The 21,792-nt window shown below is 41.0% G+C and overlaps 1 protein-coding gene across 17 annotated transcripts in view; it reads left to right on the forward strand.

Annotated features, from left to right (window-relative positions):
• SLC8A1 (solute carrier family 8 member A1) overlaps window positions 1–21,792 on the forward strand; it is a 398,173-nt gene that overhangs the window by 336,385 nt on the left and 39,996 nt on the right. For all 17 annotated transcript variants that reach the window (XM_041756267.1, XM_041756266.1, XM_041756269.1 and 14 more), the window contains one exon: window positions 18,938–19,213. In XM_041756267.1, coding sequence (XP_041612201.1) covers window positions 18,938–19,213 — 276 coding nt within the window. The remainder of the gene's footprint in view (window positions 1–18,937; window positions 19,214–21,792) is intronic.

Consider the following 21,792-nt stretch of genomic DNA (forward strand, 5'->3'; position numbering starts at 1 on the left):
CAGGGCTTTGATTCTATGACCCTGAGATCATGACCTGAGCCAAAACTAAGAGTCGGATGCTCAACTGACTGAGCCACCCGGGCACTGGAAGAAGAAATCTTTCTTCCTCTCATCTCCACCCAAGCAGAATGGAGGGATGACCTTAAGAAATTGCGTACCAGCTGAGATATAGAGGAGAAACAGATATGTCAAGGAAGAGGGCAAACATTATCTGGGTAAAGAGAACCAGATGTCAATGCTGCCAATTCCACAACCACCCTATTATTGTTCTTCACAACAGTTTTGGGCCGTGGTTGGGTGAAGGAGAATGGTTGCAATCCTGGCTTTGGAGTCCAATGTGAATTTGTGTCAGACCTCCAGAAATTCTCTGGGTGACTCAGGGCAGATCACCTCCCCTCTAAGTCTCTGTTCCCTTGAATGTAAAGGAGATAATTTCTCCTCACACATGGAGCTGCTGTAAGAATTAATTAAGGCAATTCATAATTTCATGAGGGCTGTCTATACATTTAGATACCACAATTCACTGTTTGGGAGGCAAATCTCGTTGAAGATTCTACAATAAAAGATAACCAAATTTTGTGTGAATATAGTCGATTCAGTTTAATTAACTAAAATGATTAAGTGACTAAAAACACTGCTTTTCCCTTTTGTAGTAAGAGTAACACACACCATTTTATAGATAAAAAAACAGAGAATCAGAAAAACATTATTTGCTCAAGAAGCAAAGCTGGTAAATGGCAGTGCAAATTGGCCCAGAATCCTACCCAGTGTGAAGAGAGCACTCACTTGCTATACCTGGGGGCTGAGTACGTGCCTGTGCATACACACATGGACATGCAGGGACGAGCACGCGGATGCACACATACTCTGATACACAGACACACATGTGTGTGCATGCAAACACGCATGAATACACAGAGACACACAGACCCAGACAGAAGTGTGCACACTCAGATACACACAAGACAGGCACTGAGACATGCACAGGTATCTCATATAGAGCATGTCTTTTCATCCTTTGGACAACCGAGCCACAGCTGACAGTAGGAAGTGTTTTTTTTTTCCTTTAATAGTCATTAAGTCTCCTGAAGCTTTGCTCATAGTCCCCCACAGAGAATACCCGCTAGTTCCCTTAAAGAACAAATGGGAGCATTTGTTTGCCTGATGCATTTATAGTCTTCTCCTGCCTCATAATTTGTGATATTCTCTAAAGAAAGTCAACACGCTGCCCTCTCTTTTACCTGATAATTTTACCAGCAATAAGGATTTTTTTAAAGATTTATTTATTTATTCATGAGAGACACACAGAGAGAGAGGCAGAGACAGGCAGAGGGACAAGCAGGCTTTCCACAGGGAACCTAATGCGGGACTCGATCCCAGGACCACAGGATCACACCCTGAGCCAAAGGCAGACACTCAAAATGCTGAGCCACTGGGTGTCCCAAAACTGGGGAGTTCTGTCAGTGGCCGATGCTCCACAGCATCCCTGATGATGCTGTGCGTCACGGCCTACCTGTTTTGGACCTGGAAACCAATATTCTTCCCACCAACCCACCTTAAGTTAGGTATTTCTAGCCCAATAACAGTATGCAGTAAACATCTATTCTAGAAGGAAAGAGATAGAAGGAGAGTTTTCAAAGTGTAGCCTCAAAGAAACTCAAAGTGTAGCTTCAAAAACAAGTGAGAGGATGCTTTAAAAGTGCCTAATTTTCTTCCTGCTCCTTAACTGGAAATCAGAAATGCCTGCAAAATCCTCCACAGAAGGGCAGACATTCAACACTAGGCCAGGCTGGTAAGTGCAGCTGGCCTGTCCGCCCTCACTCTGCTTCACAGTAGATTACAGCCAGAGACCCGACTTCAGCTACATAATGAGGGCATGTTTTCCTCAGCCTACCAAATCAATTTAGAGACTAGTTCAGTTTGGGGATGCTTCTGTCATCAGCTCATCATCCATGCATGCTATGTGGAGAAATAGGTGCCATCAATTAAATTGAATTATTGAATAGCAGAAACTGTCAAGTCTATGGGGCCCCAGACATCAATTCATTTGAAAATACTGTCAGCCTGAAGATGGACCCACTCTGTAAGCCTAAATGAGTAATAAAAATGGTGCTTCAAATGAGTTTCACGGGATTGCCACGCAACCTAGTCTAAGGAAGAATCTTCCTAGCCTCTCTTCTATTATTATTGAATATCATTACAAAGGAGATACTCTTATTACTTAATGTGTTAACCCTGGAACATTTGAAAATGCCATTTAAGCAGTTAGGAAAAAGGCTGCTGGGTCAAGTTTGGCACAGCCTCAACATAATTATAAGACAAGAAGGAAAGGGAGGAAGGAAGGAAGGAAGGAAGGAAGGAAGGAAGGAAGGAAGGAAGGAAGGAAGGAAGGGAGGGAGGGAGGGAAAGGGAAGGCAGACAAGTAAAGTGGAGGGAGAATGTGCTGGGGACTGGGAGTTTTCATTTTTCCCTGCTTCTTGTGTGACTATACAGATTTTTAATTATCGTTTATATAAAAATCATAAGCTGACTTTTTCATTTCAAGGACAAAGGTGCTGGTTTTATGAGAAATAGGTACAATGGCCTTAAAAGAAAGTCTATCAAAGACCTATGCATGAAATTATGATTCATGTTCTGTTTAAATAATATCATAATTCATGGACTGTCTCTACCTGGCCAATGCTCTATTTATATTATTTCTATTCCTCACAGCTATACCCTAAGGTAAGTAATTTTTTTTCCTGAGTTTACAATTCTGAGGCCCAGGGTGCTTATGTAAACATATCTAGTTAAGGTCACACAACGAGCAAGTGGCCAGCTAGACTAGGAAGCCCCATCATTGTGAGTCTAACACTGGTAAGCTATTAGCAAAACCCTGGATGTCCCTTCTACAATTTTAATTCAGGTCTTAAGTGGCCAGATTTCAATGAGTCAATGTAGGAAAAAGGGCCCATGTTGATGAACCCTTTACTCTCAGTTACACATGGTGAAGTGAAGGGTTTGGAAATGAGTGTGAAAGTACTGGACAGAAGTATAGAAGGACCAGAAAGAAAACCAATTGTGGAAAGTGGACAGCATTAGTACTGCAAGGTTAATCCCATCATAAAGGACCCAGCAACACTTCCAAATTCTTTTTGCGATCTTGGAACTGTATTTATATCTACTGCTAGAAATCATGTCAGGTCTTTGGACACAAAACAGAATCAATGTCCACCTTTTTCTTTATTTTAGCTCCTACTGTGTTTCCTAGTGGTATTGTTACAGGATCTGTGTTTCAAAGAATGAAGAGGGAGACCAGATGAAGAGTGGTGGGCAGCAAAGAAAAGTTTATTAACCAAAAGCATAAAGCCCCTGGAGAGGGAGGGGGGCCCGAGTGGCTTGCCCCCAGAGTTTCTAAGTTGTGAGCTCTTTTGTACAACTCTCTTAAGCAATCGGGGTGTACTGAATCATGCCAATCAGGGCTTTGGTCCCATAGCTGCCTACTTATTAGGTTATATCCACATGCTGATGGTCTTTTTTGCTGACATCTGGGGGCTTAGGTCTTCACTGCTCCTGCCCATGATACTGACATATGCTTTTGTGGTTCATTGTCTTTTTTTAGGATGTTTTGCAGAAGTCATTTCTGCAAACGCTGCAAAGCAGAAGGTCAGGGAAGTCCTAGCTAAGCTGCAAAACAGGATGTCAGTGCTGTTTTCTTTTAGCTGTCCTGACTCCATATTTTCTTGTTGGGGACCCTGGCCCTGACTACCTCACTGTCCAATTAATCCTAATAGTATGATTAGTTATTCTGGTAGGTTTCTCATGCTCTGAGCACTAGCCTGCTTGCATTAATAGGAATAGCAGTTATTTTAAACTCTAACAGGAGATGTGAACAACACTGTGTCATCCAACTTGGCTTTCATTCCCTTTTCTAGTATATAGCTAAAATACTCATATTCGTTGTGATAGTGCATATACCATGGGTGACAAAGCATTTCATGTAAAAGTTGTATGTTGGAATCTTTGGCTTCTCTGGAGACTTGAGTTCAAGTGGTCAAAGACCCACCAACTAGTTGGATAGCTCTAAACTAGTCTCTAACTTCACCTGTGAAGTTGGGGGATTGGTATAGGTGACCTCTGTCTCTGGAACATGGAAATACTGAAGGATCCTCTGAAGGACCCTTCATTTTCAGCAATAAATGTCAACTTGCTTTCCCTGGTCCTGCTGCTTGAAATTTAGGGCTCTGACTTTAATCAAGTGTAATATCTGCCTTACAGTACCCGTTAGATAAATTGGGTAATTACACCAACTCAGCTAAAGCTCATTTAAGACATCTAATGCTTACGATACTCGGTCTGATGGTCACATTAACTAAATTTAGTAGCTGTTCTTCCTTGCTTTGAAGAAGATATTAAGGAGGTAAAGCTTCTTTAACTTTTTATCAGAGCCCTTTTCAAAACTGCCTTCACTGGATTATAATTTAGTTACAGCTTTGATTTTTATCTTTAAAAGATAATTTTTGAAAAGTGTTATTTTATCTTTCCTAGAGTTAGAATAATTATTCATTATGTCACTCACTATAAAGAAAAAGCAATAAATTCCTACTTTAGTTTAAAGAAGTTTTTCCAACAAATTAATTTTTATCACTTCTGCAGTTAGAAAATCATAAGTGTATAATTCAATGCTTTTTTATTTGCTTTGGCCATCAGAAAGCCTATTCGATTTTTTCCCCAAGTGGTCAAAATTCACTCATTTCAGATGACTGAAAGCATCCTTTATTTTCGCTTCCTTCAGACATCAGTATCTCATTTTATCTTAAAACATATTATGCTCTATTAGCAGGTACAAATCCAAGTCCTCTTAGAAGTAGTAAGAATCTAAATTAAAATCCTTTTTTTTTGTTGTTGTTGTTTTAAATCACAGTAAATCTGTCCCATTCACCATTATTTCCCTAGCATTTAGGACAGTGTCCAACAATGATAAGTATTTATGGGGAAAGAATGAATGAATTTATGTGTGAATCAATGTTATTCAGTCCCCATGTAACTGGATTAAAAAGCCTGTTTTCACTACATCATACAGCTACATATGATCTAGAAGAAAATATGTATAGATACATGCATGCTCTTACATAGACACATGCCACCTTTCCAAAAGTTTCAGACATGTGTAATTCATCTAGAATAAATACCTATACAGAGGACATGCAGATACTCAGATGCATGTATTTGTACACGTAAAATACTATCCTCATACATGCAAATCAGATATGCTAATATTTATTTAAAAATGGCCTTATCTATCAGTTTTCATAGTGAAATTTTACTAGTTAGCTGATAATCATGATCCTAACTGAAAAAGAAGAAAAGCAGAGGGCGTGAGGAAAAAAGGGTTATAGTAAGTTCCAGAGAGAAAACTATTGGGGCCATATTGGTAGGTAGGCAAAGCAAATCTGGAATATCTATCAACTTAAAAATGTCAGTGGTAGCAGGATAGTCAGGGAGCTTCAACTCTGTTTCAGTAGGAGGCAGGCCAGGGACACAGGGATGGGAGCACAAGAGGGTGGGAGAAAGGAGCAATTATCTTCTGGCCCTTGGATACGCTATAGCCGATATTTCTGAAAATAATATTGGCTTGTTGAGCTGTTTTTCTTTTAAATTGCTTATTACAAAATCTTGAGGAAAACATGCACCGAAGGGCTCCAGAATGATTCAGCGCTCTCATTTGTAAGCCTCAAGTCACGTCTCTGATGCAGCTTTTGTGTGGAGACAGCAGCTCAGCCCTGCAAACAATGCGCCATCACTGGATCCGGTAGCTCTTTAGTTGGCATTGGCTGCTGCGCTGTGAATACAGTTTTAATGGTTGCTTACAAATCAATGCACGAGGCACGGGGTAGGGAGGGCTCTTCATCCCTAGGCTGGAGCCTTTGTACACTGTTTACAGTGGGGGAAACCTTTCAGCATAATCCAAAGAGGTGGAAGGAAGAGAAAACATAGCCACCCCCACCACATACACACACCCCAAGGCAGAGGGGAGCCTCTAAAGGTGACTTGCAGCATTCATTCTTGCTGTTCACAGTCTGTTCTCTTGATAAAGAACTTGCCCTGCTGATTCCTGCAACCAAAAGCCACTTACATAAGCCAACAGGTTTTGATACCAACCCTAACCCCTACCCTATTTATCTCTCCTGCCTTGAGTTGCCTGAACATGTCTGGCTGGGTGTTGTGTCTTTTGTCCTGTTGGAGCATCTTAGCCCAGAATCCAGCACAGAGCAAAACCAGAGCTAGTCCAACTTCCCCTTATTTTAATAAACAAGAGACTGAGACCAGAGAGGGAAAGTGTCTTATCCAAGGTCACACAGAACCTGTTTTAGAATTCTTGGTTCTTGCCAAACTTTCTGGCATTAGTCTCTTTTAGTTGTTTTTGGGGGTTTTTTTTGAGCTGGTGTTTGTAGAACCCACACTTTAGTGCTTATTCCATCCATGCCTGTCCCCTGATCTTACCTAAGGACCTCTGAGCTTCTTGATGACATGATGTCTTGGGATTCGGCAAAGCAAAGACCAAAACTTTCCTGAGCCAACTACTTAGCAGCACTGAATGAGTCAACAGTTGTACCATTGGTGGACCTGTGCATTCATGAACCCATCATGGCAACTTTGTGCAGCAGGTATTCATGAACCCATTTATAAGATAGGGAAACAGAAACTGGGATTCAGACCCCAATCTACAGGTTCTGATCCCAAGCTCAATCCTCCTTCCATCTTGTCACACTTGTGCCTCCCAGAGTTTAATGCCTGTGAGCCATAGGTGTACTCTTACTCTTCATACTATGCTCTTACTTCAGGGCCTTTGCACAAGCCCCAACCCAACCCAAGGAAGACTTTCCCTCTGTCTGGATGTTCTCACCATTAAGGTCTCAGCTCACAAGCCATCTCCTCAGAGGAGTTTCTCAACTACCCAGTCATAAGTACACTACTTGACTTCATTATTTTCATAGCCCATATCAGTATCTGAAACCATCATGTTTGTTCATTTGTTTTACTTGATTGCTATCTCTCTCTCCTGGACAGAATGGAAGTTCTATACGGTGTTATTTGCCTACATTTCCAGTGCCTAGAACTGTGCCTGACACATAAATTATTACTAAATATTCACTGAAAAAAAAAAAAAAGAATGGTACAAATTAAAGTCACTCTTTCAACCACTCTATTCCCTTTAAAGATTTACTGCAGATAACTGGTCCAGGTGAGGAGTTCAGCCTGGGCATGTGGTGCAAAACAGTGACTTAAAATATGTTTAGAGTTCTGACCTCTAAGCTTAATAACATTTGTTTCCTTGCTTTAGCCAGATAAGAAAAACAGGCCATAGACTTACAGATAATGAGAGGGAAAGAGATATTTTTCAGATGGTTTATATTTGAAGAAAGCCATCACAACAGCTCCATTCAGGATTGTTATTTACGAGACTGGCAGACAAACTTGATCGTTGGCATCCACTGTAGCCAGCCTCCCTCTAAGACAAGCGTACATGAACAGGGAGGGAAAGAAGATGCTGTGTCTGAATGAGCTGATTGCCCCACCCAAGACAGATTTTACTACATATAAAGCATACTACTTCTCTTAAAAATCTGATTTATCTTCAGCACTAAGGAGTATGTTAGTAATGGCTATCCTCAGTTTCCAGGAGAAGAAACCAAAGCACGTGTAGCATCTGTGAAGTGCCCAAGAACATGAAAATCACTGAAGTCCCTTTGGTGTCCATGGCAGGCCAGTTTACTAGGGACTCACTGAAATCACAACAGAGAGAAGGAAATGCAGGCAAGCGGATGAGGAGTGCCGAGTAATTGCAATCACTCTGTATTGTGGAAACCAAAGCCCATGATCAGAGTCTTAGATGCTCAACTTACATTGCCACTTTGCCAGCAAATCAACTCACAAACTTCAGGATCAGAACTAAGTCTTGTCAAGTGGTCGTCAAACCAGGAAGGCAGGCAAGGAGCAGGGGTGCTGGGGGTGGAGAGCAGTTGTTGAAGTGCCGATTCCTTCTGTTTGCTACGCAGAGAGGTAGATGTGAGCCACCAGAATGAAAAGGATCCCACTTCTCAACAGAACCCATATAAACCACCCATAGAGGATTTTCCCAAGATGAAAAGAAAATCAGACTCTTAGGAAAACAGAAACTAGAGCCATCCATTCATTCCCTGAAAGAGCATTCAGTATTTTATACATGATATATATGGGGGCACCTGGGTGGCCCAGTCATTTAAGCATCCAACTCTTGATTTTGGCTCAGGTCATGATCTCAGAGTCATGAGATCAGGCCCTGAATGGGGCTCCACAGTCAGCAGGGAGTCTTCTAAAGATTCTCTTCTCTCCCTGTACCCCTCCCCCCAACTCATGCATGCACTCTCGCTGTCAAATAAATAAATCTTTTTAAAAATGATGTATGCAGAGGATTATTTTAAGAAGGGTAATTATTTGGGGTGCCTGGGTGGCTCAGTTGGTTGAGTGTCTGACTCAGGACATGATCTCAGGGTCATGAGATCAAGCCCCAAATGTGGCTCCACACTCAGCATGGAGTCTGCTTGAGATTCTCTCTCTCTCTTTTTGCCACTCACCTCATGTTCTCTCTCTCTCTCTCTCTCTCTCTCTCGCTTGCTCAGAAAAAAGGGTAGTTATTTTCTAATTCAAGTTTTCCATAAATCAATGCCAGATGAGCTTAGGTTTTATCAGAATGGCTTTCTGCTAGACAAACCACAGAGAATTTTTTCTGTGGAAACAGTGGGTCAAGTAATTTCAGTGAAGTGGTGGAAAGAGGTTAGATCTCATAAGCAAGTCACTTAAACGCTTCGAGTCTTGGTTTCATCTTGAAAATGGAAAAAATAATACCTACTTGAGCAGGGTGCTAGGAGGATGAAGATTAGGTGGAACGTATATATTTATTCATGAACATGAGGGTAAGCACTCAGGAAGTGAACCTGAACTCTTAGCTTGATCATAGCAGTCTTTATGCTCCTTTGCATGTGGGGTAGGCTTTGGTATACATCTAACCTTATATAAATTTCAACCGTTTCCTAGGACATAACATTGAGCTGTTTGTTGAAAATTACAGGGTTATTGCTGCCCAAACAGTTCCTCCAAAGCTCAACTTCCTACACTCTAGGAGGCTAATTCAGGCGCAGCTGCTGATATTTACAAAGTGTTATCAGGGCCCTCAGGCCCATCTTAGAACCTGGTGTGCTCACAAACCACCCACTATTACTAACCCATCTAAACCGGCAGGAGGCATCTACACTTGCTGAGTATCAGTTCTACTTGTTGAAAGTTTATTTCTTAGGTGCTCATGTCTACAGGGCATGTGCTTCTCTACTACAGGAGCCTCAATTCTGTCAATCGTACAGTTGGTAAAGGGTAAGAGTACACTGAATTTCAAGATATTTAGCTTGACTTGAAGTTATTTTGCAGAAAACGAAGCTTGGGACAAAACCACATGACTAATCATGTCACCCTGCGATCATTTAGGCACACTTAGGGCACAAAGAAAAAGTCTTTTGAAACACAAAGGAGGGATGTGGCTCAGTGGTTGAACATCTGCCTTTGGCTCAGGGCCAAAGGTCTGAGGTCCTGGGATCAAGTCCTGCATAGGACTCCCTGCATGGAGCTTGCTTCTGCCTCTGCCTGTGTCTCTACCTCTCTCTGTATGTCTCTCAGGAATAAATAAGTAAAATCTTTAAACTAAAATAAGACAAAGGAGGCTAAGCTACACAGTCAGGTTTCAGCTTTAAACTGATTTGTTCTGCTAGTAATCAAACTTACATGGAACTGGAACTCCTTAGTAGATCCTTTTTTATTTTGACACTGGCCATGATTGCTGAGAAGTATTTCTGACACATTAGACATCTTTTGCATCAACCTTCCTAACATTAAGGATCCTGTTAAGCTGGTAAGGATCCTGTTCTTTCATCCAGGGTTTCATTTGTTCCAGACGAAGTTGAAGTTATTCACAGAGAGTGAGTTGCCTTCTTGTGTCCCTTCCGGCACTGTCACATATCACGGGTCCCTAGCCCCTCAAGTATGAACTGAAATGAACACTGGTCCTATGGAGGAGGATGGCCCATAGCTGTCTCTGGCTTGGAATTGGGGGATTGAGGCGATTAACAGGGCCCATGTAGGTGTCCTCTGCATCCCAGAACAGGCCAGCAGTCCAAGTTGCAAATCTATAGCAATCTTGAACTGACATTTCATGCACAGTGGTGTTGATACCCAATATATTTATTTATCTAGGGGCATAGAATAAAAACTAGAAAGCTGTCAAGTATCTAGGAGTAAACTACATACACTTAAATGTGGGCATGCAGGCACACGTATTCCAGACATTGAGTGTCCACACTAATTCAAATCCCCACTAGGTAGTGAAGAAGGGCCTCTCAGTATATGCCTAAGCTTGCTCTCAGACTTTTGCCTTAGGGCAGTAGGGCAGGAAGACTAGAGACCACCAGCAAGCATCACACCAAGGATGACTAGCTTCGCAGAGAGACTTTTTCACAGTCCAAATACATTTCCGAGAAAGCTTCAAGAAGGAAAGTTCTTAGAAAGAGCTGGCATGATGTCAAAGATACAGGTATTCTAATAATAGTTTTACTGTACTGAAAAGACGGTAAGGAATCATTTCTCTTAGAATAATAATAAGGACAGGTTAAACATTGTACAGTTGTGGGCCACCTGGGTGGCATGGAAGGTTGAGCATCTGACTCTTGGTTTCAGCTTAGGTTGTGATCTCAGGGTCATGAGATCAAGCCTGGTGTCAGGCTCAGTGCTCAGTGCTGAGTCTGCTTAAGACTTTCTCTCTCTCCCTCTGCTCCTCCCCTTTGCCCCCCCTCACTCTCTCTCCCTCTCTCTCTAAAATAAACAAATCTGTAAGAAAAAAAACATTGTGTCCCCCCGAATCAATTATACTAGTATGGGAAAAGGAAGACAAGAGCTAGAAATGACATTGAAAGAGTGAGTTGTTGTTGCTTTAAAAGTTATATGTAGGATGGTGTGTGAGGTGGCTACCAAAGCCAATGTGAACATTAATGTAAGTGAATAGTGTCCAGAATGCACAAGATTAAAGACCTTCCCCAGTGCAGGTGGGTTAGGTGTCTCTTGAAGTTGTATTCAACGCCATGCATCATATTCTAAAAAAAAAAAGAAGGATGCCTTAGTGGTCAGAGGAGTATGGCCAGCCTGATAAAGGAATTCGAGCAAGGACTGAGGTTGGAATCAACTGCCTGATGGAATGGCATGTGGAGCAAGATTGGACCTATTCCATATGGCCTATGGTCCTATGGGACCTGAGAAAATGAGTGGAACCTACCAGCCAGGACCCCTAAAATTTGGATTTTGAGATCATAAACCCTCTAGTAGTTAAGACCCTCCAGTGTGGCACAGGTGACCATTTTGTAGACAGATTTTTTTTTATTCTGCATTTTGGGGCTTGAGCGTTTTTTATTCTGCATTTTGGGGCCTCCTGGCCCCCTTGTAGACAGATTTTAAAGGAATTCATGTTAAGCAGAGAGTTGACCTTAGCAAGCTCTGAAACCCTCCCAGTGGTTTAAGTCCAAGTATTTTCTAATACCCACATGTTTCATTTGATAAAAGCAAATGCCTGCATTTTTTTTTCCCTCTATGCTTTGACAATGCACAGATCTAGGAATCTGAGTAAACTATGTTTTGAGATCTCTCTTGATAAGGATTAATCATGCAATATACTTGGTGGAAAAATTACTGATATATTCTACTTTTCATCAGAGAACATATTTGTAAGTACTTCCCAACCATTAGGTTATAGGAAAATGTTTACAGCACTTCTCCAAAATCCAGAACAAGAGGGAAATTCTTGTTTGGGAATGAATCTTTGGGTGCATATAGAAACTGTTAAGAGTGGGAAGAGATGAATAAATGTTTTCTCACTAGAAATAAGATATAAGCATATAATAGGGAAAATGGGAAGAAACGTCTTTAGATCCCTAAGTGATCAAGACAGTAAAAGCCCTCATGTATCAAATGGGGGATGGTGGGGGAGGGAGAGATATAGGAAAACAAGAGAACAAAAAATTCAATCAAATCACAGTTTGTAGTATTCCTTTTAAAATGAGGAGGGGTGAATTTTCAGATTGCTAAGGTTTCTTTCATCTTAAACATTTTATGATTCTGTCAGAACCTTTGAAATCAAAAAGAATTGGAAATCTACAACTGAAAAGAACTTTTTTTGAAATGACTGTGTATCAGGTTGCAGGAAAAAAAGTGATAGCTATGGAGGAGAAAGCCTATTCAATCAAATAAAATAAACTTGTTAATTTGTTTGGTGGCAACAAATCTTTGTGCTCAGAAACTAAAGAGACACAAAATCAAATCAACCACACTTGGAAAGAAAGGAATAAAACTTCATCAAGAACTTTGGCTCAGAACAAGTGTGTATTGAATGTAGAAAACCACCGTAGTGATCTAGCTTCACAGTTGTTGATTTCTGTATTACATGGGCTGTCATGTAGGACTTGCTGGGCCTGGATCATATGCACGGCAGTGTGGTTGGCAAGATACCATCCTATCTTCACTCTGTCATACTCCTGGAAAGCATCTGGTCATTCTCATTATTCCCTTAGTTGGAGAATACTCTTGCAAAATAAAAATAGGCTAATTATAGGCAAGTACCAAGAAGTAATTGAAAGTCAGGCCTTCCTTCAGATTAACAGCAGCATACATTCCCCAAACTGCTTTCCATTACAGACTTGTGACAATATAGGCCAGTTTCCCAAATTCTAAAGAACTAGATGCACACCAGGGTGTTTGATTCAGAACTACCTGGCTGACCTTTGACAGCTAGAAATGGAAATTAGACCTTGCTCTACTCAAGTAAAGATTCCGAAATGGTCACAACCATGGTGCCCTCCCTTTATTTATTGTTTTCTGTGTTTAGTTGGCCAAAAATATGTCATATCTAGAAAATAAATTACAAGACAAATATGGTGCAGCAGTGTTTTTAAATTCCTAAAAAGGTAACATTGTATCTGTGTAGCAGTAGGCATTAAAAGTATTCTTGGGGATCCCTGGATAACTCAGCAGTTTAGCACCTGGCTTCGGCCCAGGGTGTGATCCTGGAGACCTGGGATTGAGTCCTGCATCGGGCTCCCTGCATGGAGCCTGCTTCTCCCTCTGCCTTTGTCTCTGCCTCTCTCTCTGTGTATGTCTCTCATGAATAAATAAATAAAATCTTTTTTTTAATAAATAAAATCTTAAAAAAAAATAAAATGAAATAAAATAAAATAAAATAAAATAAATAAAGTATTCTCAAATTCAAACTTTGAATCAAGATGTGATTGATGCTAAACTCTACCTGCTTCAAAAAGACATCATGTGTAGTGTTCCTTGGGCTGTTAGATCAAATCCCAACTCAGCCACTTACCTATTATGTGATTCTTTTGTTTGAGATTTTACTTATTTATTGATTTGACAGAGGAAGAGAGAGAGCACAAGCAGGGGGAGCTACAAAGGAGAGGGAGAAACAGGCTCCCTGCTGAGCAGGGAGCCCAAGGTAGGACTGGATCCCAGAACCCCAGGATCATGACCAGAGCCGAAGACGGAACTTAACCAACAGAACCACCCAGACATCCCTGTGATTATTTTAGAAAGTCACTTAAACTCTCTGAACTTCAGGGGGGTTTTGTACGTACGATGGGATTAATAATGCAGCATTATTATAAGGATTAAATTAGATTAGGTGTGTGAAAAAGTTTAGTTTATGTGCCTGTCACTTAGTAGCCACTCTATCATTCCCTCTCTCTGTTCCTTTCTTCTTTTCTTAAAATCAAGCAGCTTGGGAAAGTAGTGGTGATAATGACTCATTCAAACAGAATATAGATTCTGTAAAATCAGGATACTCGGATCATATTGATTTACTACCTTCCTTCTGACAAGTAGGAGTGATGGAATATGGCACATCTGGCTGTAAAGGGGTTTATGGTTTGACAAGAGACTTTCATATTACCTCTTCCAGTCCTCACCGCTGATCTAAAATGTGAGAATTAGGAAATTCATTTGACAGATGAGGAACTGAGGCTCAGGAAGGTCAAGTTCTACTCTCAAACACAAGCTATGAGAACGAGAAATTGTCTTAAGTCTTCTGACCTAAGTCAGACTAAGTCTACTACAGACTATGTCTACTACACCTCAGTAGCCTCTTTTTCTGGTTGTCAAAGCTCTCCCTGAGGCCAAACCCTGAGTGCCTCTGGAGGGATGCACACTAACACCGGGTCTATTAGATGTGTGGTCATCTGCAAGTGCCAAGCCCAGGATTCCTGTTCATGATCAGTGGTGCTGATGCCACCTTTGTTCTCATGCCGTAGAACAGGGTCAGTCCAAGTTGTTATGTCAGTAGTTGAAGTGATGTTCTCTCCTTTATCTGTGGTTTTAATGATATGACTATTTTTGTAGTTCTATTTAGGAAGTCCAGCATGTCTCAAGGAAACCATTTGAAGGGCCACAGGAAGGATTAATCAAATGCAGCTTATTATCTTTCCATTAGTGGAATCCATAAAGCTGAAAAGAAGGGTTCTGAGATAAGCCGATCTTTTGCTTGGGATCCTATAAAAAGAAAGCTCCCCCCACCCCAAACTGCTTATTTCTTTGCTAATGCAGAGGAGGGACTTGAACGAATTACGCAGCCTCCAATAATCCTGAGCTGACACACCTACAGAACTGGCAGGTTACCATCATTTTTGCCATCCCATAAAAGACACTCCAGGTGTTTGTGTTTGTGTTTTTAATGTTCCACTGCTCTTTGCAAGGAACAAACTTTTAAGTATAGTCCTGATGGTGATGAATGAACATCATATTTCCTTTTCCTTCTCCAAGACAAGGTAATTGTACATCACACATGGCAGTCAGTGGTCATGTTTAATATTTTAATGGCATCTGAGTTGCAGATTAAAATTTATAAAGAACAGTGTGATCCCAGGAAAAAGGATGGGAAGCCATTTCTACTTTCAAATGCAATGAAGCAGATGGGCCTCCCATTCCAGACTTAAGTGCTAAGATATTTCAGATACCTTGTAATGCTGGAACCCTACAGAAGGGAAGGAAATTTCTCTCTCTGTCCCTCTCTCTCAGACATTGACTTATTTTGCATTGCACGCTTACAGATCATGAAGATAACTCCAGAGGGCAAGATTAAATTTTGTTTCTAAAAGCTTAGGCTGTTACTTTAGGACCCAGCATGTTGACTAAGCAATTAAGGACTGACAGGGAGGGCAGGCCTGGTGGCTCAGCGATTTAGCGCTGCCTAAAGGCCCAGGTCCTGATCCTGGGAGACCCGGGATCGAGTCCCATGTCAGGCTCCCTGCATGGAGCCTGCTTCTCCCTCTGCCTGTGTCTCTACCTCTCTCTCTCTTTCTCTCTCTGTGTCTCTCATGAATAAATAAACATGTAATCTTAAAAAAAAAAAAAAAAAAAGAATTGACAGGGAAACACAGTACAGTCCTAAGTGGAGGACAATGATGGTAACTACCGTGCTCATTATTATCTCGAAATATCTTCACTTTGAAGAGAGGATCTAATTATTCCCTTGCACATCCCTCATGGGAAAGGTGTTATTATTTCCATCTTGAAGATGAATATAATGTCTACTCCTGATTTATAAGTGTCATTTCTTATGAGAAGTTTCACTATTTGCTTTCGTGCTCATACAATATGATTCTTATACAGCCCAAATTAGCTAATTTAAGTAGAATTAGAGGCAGAATAATGCTTCCATAAATGACTAAAATTCAATGTTTTCCAAATTGTTTTAATCATATACCTTATGAAACAATAAAATGTCCCAAAATATAGAATATAGGAACTCATAAGGATCATATACAAAATAAATATAACTATAAAGTCTAGTGCATTTCCTGAGCTTTTGTAGGGTATGTGCAACTCTTCTCTCTGGGATGGGAAGTGGGGGAGAAGAGGACTTACAGGATTAATGATTGTCTTCCTCCTCTTTCTAATAAACCCTAACAACTACAGCTCTTATAGTAAGCTCTTCCTGGAGCTAAAACATAGGATAAAAGGGAAATAGAAAGAAAAGTAAAAGGAGGAGCAAAGAAATGGATGAGCAAACAAGAAAAGAATGGATAATAGAAACACTGAGTGGTTGGCCTTAAATATCAATGTCATGACACTGGAGGCTTCCAAAGAGACTGTGTTAGTTTGTTAGGGCTGCTTTAACAAAAGACCACAGTCTGGGTAGCTTAAACAATAGAAATTTAGTTTCTCACAGTTTGGAAAGATAAATGTCCAAGACCAAGGTGTTGGTGGGTTTAGTTTCTCCAGAAGCCTCTCTCCCTGATTTGGGAGAAGGGCTGCGTTCTTGCTGTGTCTTCACAGGGTCCTTCCTTTATTTGCGTGCGTCCCTAGTGTCCGTGTGTCCCAGTATCCTCCTCCTATAAGGATACCAGCCTGATTAGATCAGGGCTCCACCCTAACAGCCTCATTTTTAACTTCGACATCTCTTTAACGTCCTATTTCAGAATATGGTCACATTCTGAGTTTAGGGCTTCACCAGATGAATGTGGGGGAGATAATTTAGCCCATAACATGTGCTTTTATTTAAAATCATCTCTGCTTTCAGGCCAGATATTAGAAATGTGTAATAACTATTCAGCATGGCACTATAGGAAATGGTTGTTAAAAGATAAACTGAGGCACATTAAAACTTTTAAGAATTTATTTGAGCAAATATGTATTCCAATTAGGCAGAGCCAAACCAGAGTGGTTTAGGGACACTGCCAAGAGAAACAAGGGGAAAGGCTTTTATAGAGCAGAGGTGGAAGTAAGGCAAGGAAATTATTTGATTGGCTATAGCTTCAGTGGTTGCCTTATTTGGTAAAGGCTTAGGCGGCTGCTTGTGATTGGTTGCTTTAAAATTTTGTTTTCTCAGATACAAGTTTATTTCTGAAATTGATGTGGCTTAGGTTTTCATTTCCTTTCATAGGTCACCAAGGCATTAGAGCTACCTCAGTCACTTTAACATGGTCAACAATGCTGTCTTACTCTAGCAAGTCACACACTTTTCTATCAGCTGGCCTGACTTGCGATCTTTACCTACCTAGTCTCCAAAGAGGATTCTATTCATCTGCTGGGAGCTTCCTCCCAAAAGTTCACTGGAGATGGTGCAAAGCCTCAAAGGGGAGGCTGTTTTCTCAACAGATCCCCAAAGTGTTTTTGCATAATAATTCTGACCACGTGCTCCCTAAGAGCAAGCCATTGCTTTGTTTCTCTTCCTTTGAGATGACAGGTGACAAATGGAGCCATTCTTCTTTTCATGTTTTGTGAGAGGCACTTTTCCCTCAAAACTCCTCAGCTTTAAGGGTTTTCCCAATAATGATCTGCACCAGACAGTGTCACCACTGAGTGTCCCCCAGAGAACACACATATTTGCTCCTTGCTGGTAATCTCAGGCCACACAGTCAGCTGGAAAGTCTGACAGCCTCACCTGCTGCCAACTGCATTAGTTGGACAAAGGAAAGCATATCCCTGGTGTCAAGGTTTGTGGGGATGGGGAGGTGGTGAACAAAGTCCCCAAGCAGCTCTTTCCAAAATGGCACAAAATGAAATTGTATTTGGTACCACTTTAAGAAGACTTGACATTCAGTATCCCAATTTTAAAATATGTGAGTGGGGATTATATTCCATTATAAATGAAGTCTCTGTTTTAGAATACTATTATTGATTTCCTGGTTCCTTTAAATAGTAAGCTTGGTGCATTTCTTAATGTACTAATTGTGTTAGGTAATTGGCAGAACTGGGATATATGTGTATATATTGTGCAAAGTCAGTGGAAATTTGTGCATGCATTCATTTGGTTAACAAGCCCTTAATCAGCTTATCCCACAAGCCAGAGATGGGACCAGGTGCTAGGGACACAAAAATGAACAAACTCCTGCCCTCGCTGGGCTCATGATCAACTGAAGAAGAGAGTAATGGGCTAGTCTAGAGAGAGACTGGTTCTCAAGGCGAGTATGTATCAGCATCACCTGAGCCACCCCACACCCCATCCTCTAGTTTCTGATTCAGTAGGGCCAATTTGCTTTTCTAGCAAGTTCCCTGGTGATGCTGATACTACTGGTCCAGGACAATAGTTTAAGAACCACCGATCTAGTGTCTCAAGTGTTAGGAGGTTCCGGAAGCTCTGAGGTGGAATTTCCAGTCCTGGCTGGAGGGCAAAGGGGGATGTCTGAGATTTCAAAAGGAAGTAAGTTTTAAAGGATGAGCTGGGAAAGGTAGGGAGGGCAGGATTAGGACATGCGGAACACATTTAGTTGTAAAGGACAAAAGTAGGAGAAAGTACTTATGGTTTGAAAAAAATAGAAATAATTCTGTTTGGCTAGGATGAAGTTTGAGTTTGAAGTAATTGCAAGAGATGAAGCTGAAAAACTATGTAGGGCCCAGAGCTGTGATTGAGGACTTTGTGTGATTATTTAACCATGAATCCCCAAAGCCAGGCTCCAAGCTGGAAGATCCTTGGTTAGAAGAACTTCATCATAGTTATCTTTTGTCTAAAGAGGCTTCTTTCTGAGCCTGGCACAGAGCTTCCCAGTCTTTTGGAAGAAATCCTTTTCATTTCCCTAAAATGACAACTCTCACTGGAGGTGGTAGGACTGTCGAAAGGGTGTGTTGATTGCATGTAACCAGAACTGGATGAGGACTTAAGCTTTTGCCATTCAGCCATGAACCACATGAGGGAGTGTGTCAGTAGCTTAATAATTAATTGGTTGATTATGATGGACTCTTAGAAAACTCTAAGCTCCAGTCACCTCTAATGACCTCCCGGTTACTCAGAGGGGAGGGATGACAGGCCAAGGAAGGAGGGAGTTGGAGACAGGAAGACCCCGCCGAGCACAGGTTGTGATGACATGTGCTTCATTCCTCCCTCCAGGGGAAGATGATGACGACGATGAATGTGGGGAGGAGAAGCTGCCCTCCTGTTTCGATTATGTGATGCATTTTCTGACTGTGTTCTGGAAGGTCCTCTTCGCCTTCGTCCCCCCGACAGAATACTGGAATGGCTGGGCCTGTTTCATTGTCTCCATCCTCATGATTGGCATACTGACAGCTTTCATTGGAGACCTGGCTTCCCACTTTGGATGCACCATCGGCTTGAAAGATTCTGTGACTGCAGTAGTGTTCGTCGCACTTGGAACTTCGGTACCAGGTAGAGAATACGTTCATATATGATCTCCCCCAGACGTGGAAGCCCATTTGCCTTCTTGACCTTTTCTTTCTCACAGTTTCAAGGACTATGATAACAAACAGGCCTATGAAAGACAAGAGCCCACAGATATAAATAATGTCACTGCCAGAAGACCGTCATGGCATTTTTCAAGGTTAGAAAGCTAGTCGGTATCATCATGATGACAGGAAAGCATTCCCAGGGGGACTGAGAGAACAGATTGGTTTGATGGCTAGATCGATAGATCAGCTTCCCATTACAATCAGCAATTTCAAAAACACAAACCAAAATTACAGAATCACCTTTACACACAGAATTTGACTTTTATATATTTACTAATGTTTGGATGACTTCCATGAATCTGACTGGTTGGGTAACTGAGATAAATATCTACTGAAGACCTGATACAATATTCCCTTGACCAAAATGTTAATGTGAGTAAATTTAAAAAAAAAAAAAAAGTAGACATTGATCAGGACAGGGCATAAGTAATCCCAGCCAAAGCAATTAGAACAAGTACACATTTCATGGATGTCCCTTCATGCATTTCTTATAAGCTGAATTTTTCTTCCATTCTACAACTGTAGCTCATTATATTTGCTTGCCTTCTAAAAAATCATCCTCCCAAACATGACATTGATAGCAGTAATTTTCAGACATTGGTGAGCATCAAAATTACCTGGGAGCTTGTTTAAAAAATACAAATGCCTGTAACCCACCATCCACCTGCAGAATCGAAAGATCTAGAGGAAAGACCCAAACATGAGTGTTTGAAGTTCACAGGTAATTCTGGTGCACATCAGAGCCTACTGTAACCAAGGTTCTGGACCCAGGCCCCAGTACTAGTTGACATCTTGACAGATATACAGCTGACCCTGGCTTTTGGTTTTGAGTCTAAAAAACGACTGCAGTTTAAATCATGTATATATCTCTTCACTGGAATTCACTAATTGTGAATATCTCTCATCTCCACTCAGATATCATCTCAGTGTCTCTGAGCCTTGCTTTATTTGTAATATAGGGATAATCATACTGAACTTGCAGAATTGTGGTAAGGACTGGAGAAAACACCTATAAATTATGCATCTGGTAAAGCATTTGAAACATAGAAGGAATTTGACTAAAACACCAGCTTTTTTTTTTTAAATGGTTAGTCTTTTTTTTAAAATTTTTATTTATTTATGATAGTCACAGAGAGAGAGACAGAGGCAGAGACAGAGGCAGAGGGAGAAGCAGGCTCCATGCACCGGGAGCCTGATGTGGGACTCGATCCCGGGTCTCCAGGATCGCGCCCTGGGCCAAAGGCAGGCACCAAACCGCTGCGCCACCCAGGGATCCCCAAAACACCAGCATTTGTTATTAGTTATTTATGAATAGCTGAGGATGATCTGACCAGTATAAATTTGGATACTTCATCCTTGAGTAACCAGAAAAAACTTTCCAGATCTATAGTGGTGAGCCATTGCACATGGTGTTATCCAACTGATTGACCATTTGAGAGTCTTGATAAAGGGGCCCGATGTGGTTCTGGTGTCACTGAGTTAATGGAGGACTCAGGGGACTTAGCGGGTCCTTTTACTACTATCTTAGTGGCCAGAAGTAGGCAAAGTCTTCCAGTTGACTGCTGATGCTCAGAGGAGATTGGACTCCCTCTCAACACCAGCTGTTTCTATCAGTTCCAATTTGGGTCTTTATTTTTATTTTTTTCCAAAAATAACCAGAAATTTAGCAAGAAGGAAGACCTTGAAATATTCATACTGTGAGTTGTTTTGTTTTGAGGACACATTTACCAAAAAGAACTAAACATAATGGTTACCAATCACTCTATCTTAGGTTACTACAGGAAAATATTTTGGAGTCTACTCTTCCTAAGGCTTAAATCACTGTATCAAATGGTGCCCAAGTTAGCACACATTCTGGCCCTGGGTTTAACCCTTGAGGAGAATATGTGCAAATTATGATAATGAAAGCAAAATTAGGTCTCTCATCAGAGTTACTCAAAATCAACCTACCTCTCTGGAAAGTCAGCAGTTGGTCCCATCAAATGCATCTCTTGTTTTCCAAATGATCAAAAAAAAAAAAAAAGCTTTACTACATCAAATCCTTGTTTCTAAAAATATATATATTTTAAGTTTCCCAGCTCCTTATCTCAGTACCTCAAAACTGGCTCCTTTTCCCATATACTGGTCTTCCAAAGTAGCTCTGTGCATCTCTTGTATTAAATTCTTTTGAAGAGTGTGGCAGCCATACCATATCATTTTTCCGTAACATGAAATGTGGATTCCACTAATCCTTAGTGTTTGGAGGAGTCATTTGTTCTGCCACTTAAAACGGGCTCAGAACCCAGGTAGGGGCATCAAGAGGTAAGAAAGCCTGTTAGGGAGAAAACAACAGAAACATTCACTGTCAAAGTGGTTTTCCTTCACTGCCATAAATTCTTCCCATCAGGAAACAGATTTCTTTACTTTGTCATCAGGAGGATTCCTGTAATTTGCTGCAATATTAGCTGTGCAGTGTGTTCCCCACACAATATTCACAGGTAATCTCATATTTATATAAAC

The sequence above is a fragment of the Vulpes lagopus genome, chromosome 5 (assembly GCF_018345385.1).
Source record: "Vulpes lagopus strain Blue_001 chromosome 5, ASM1834538v1, whole genome shotgun sequence".
Lineage (NCBI taxonomy): Eukaryota > Metazoa > Chordata > Mammalia > Carnivora > Canidae > Vulpes > Vulpes lagopus.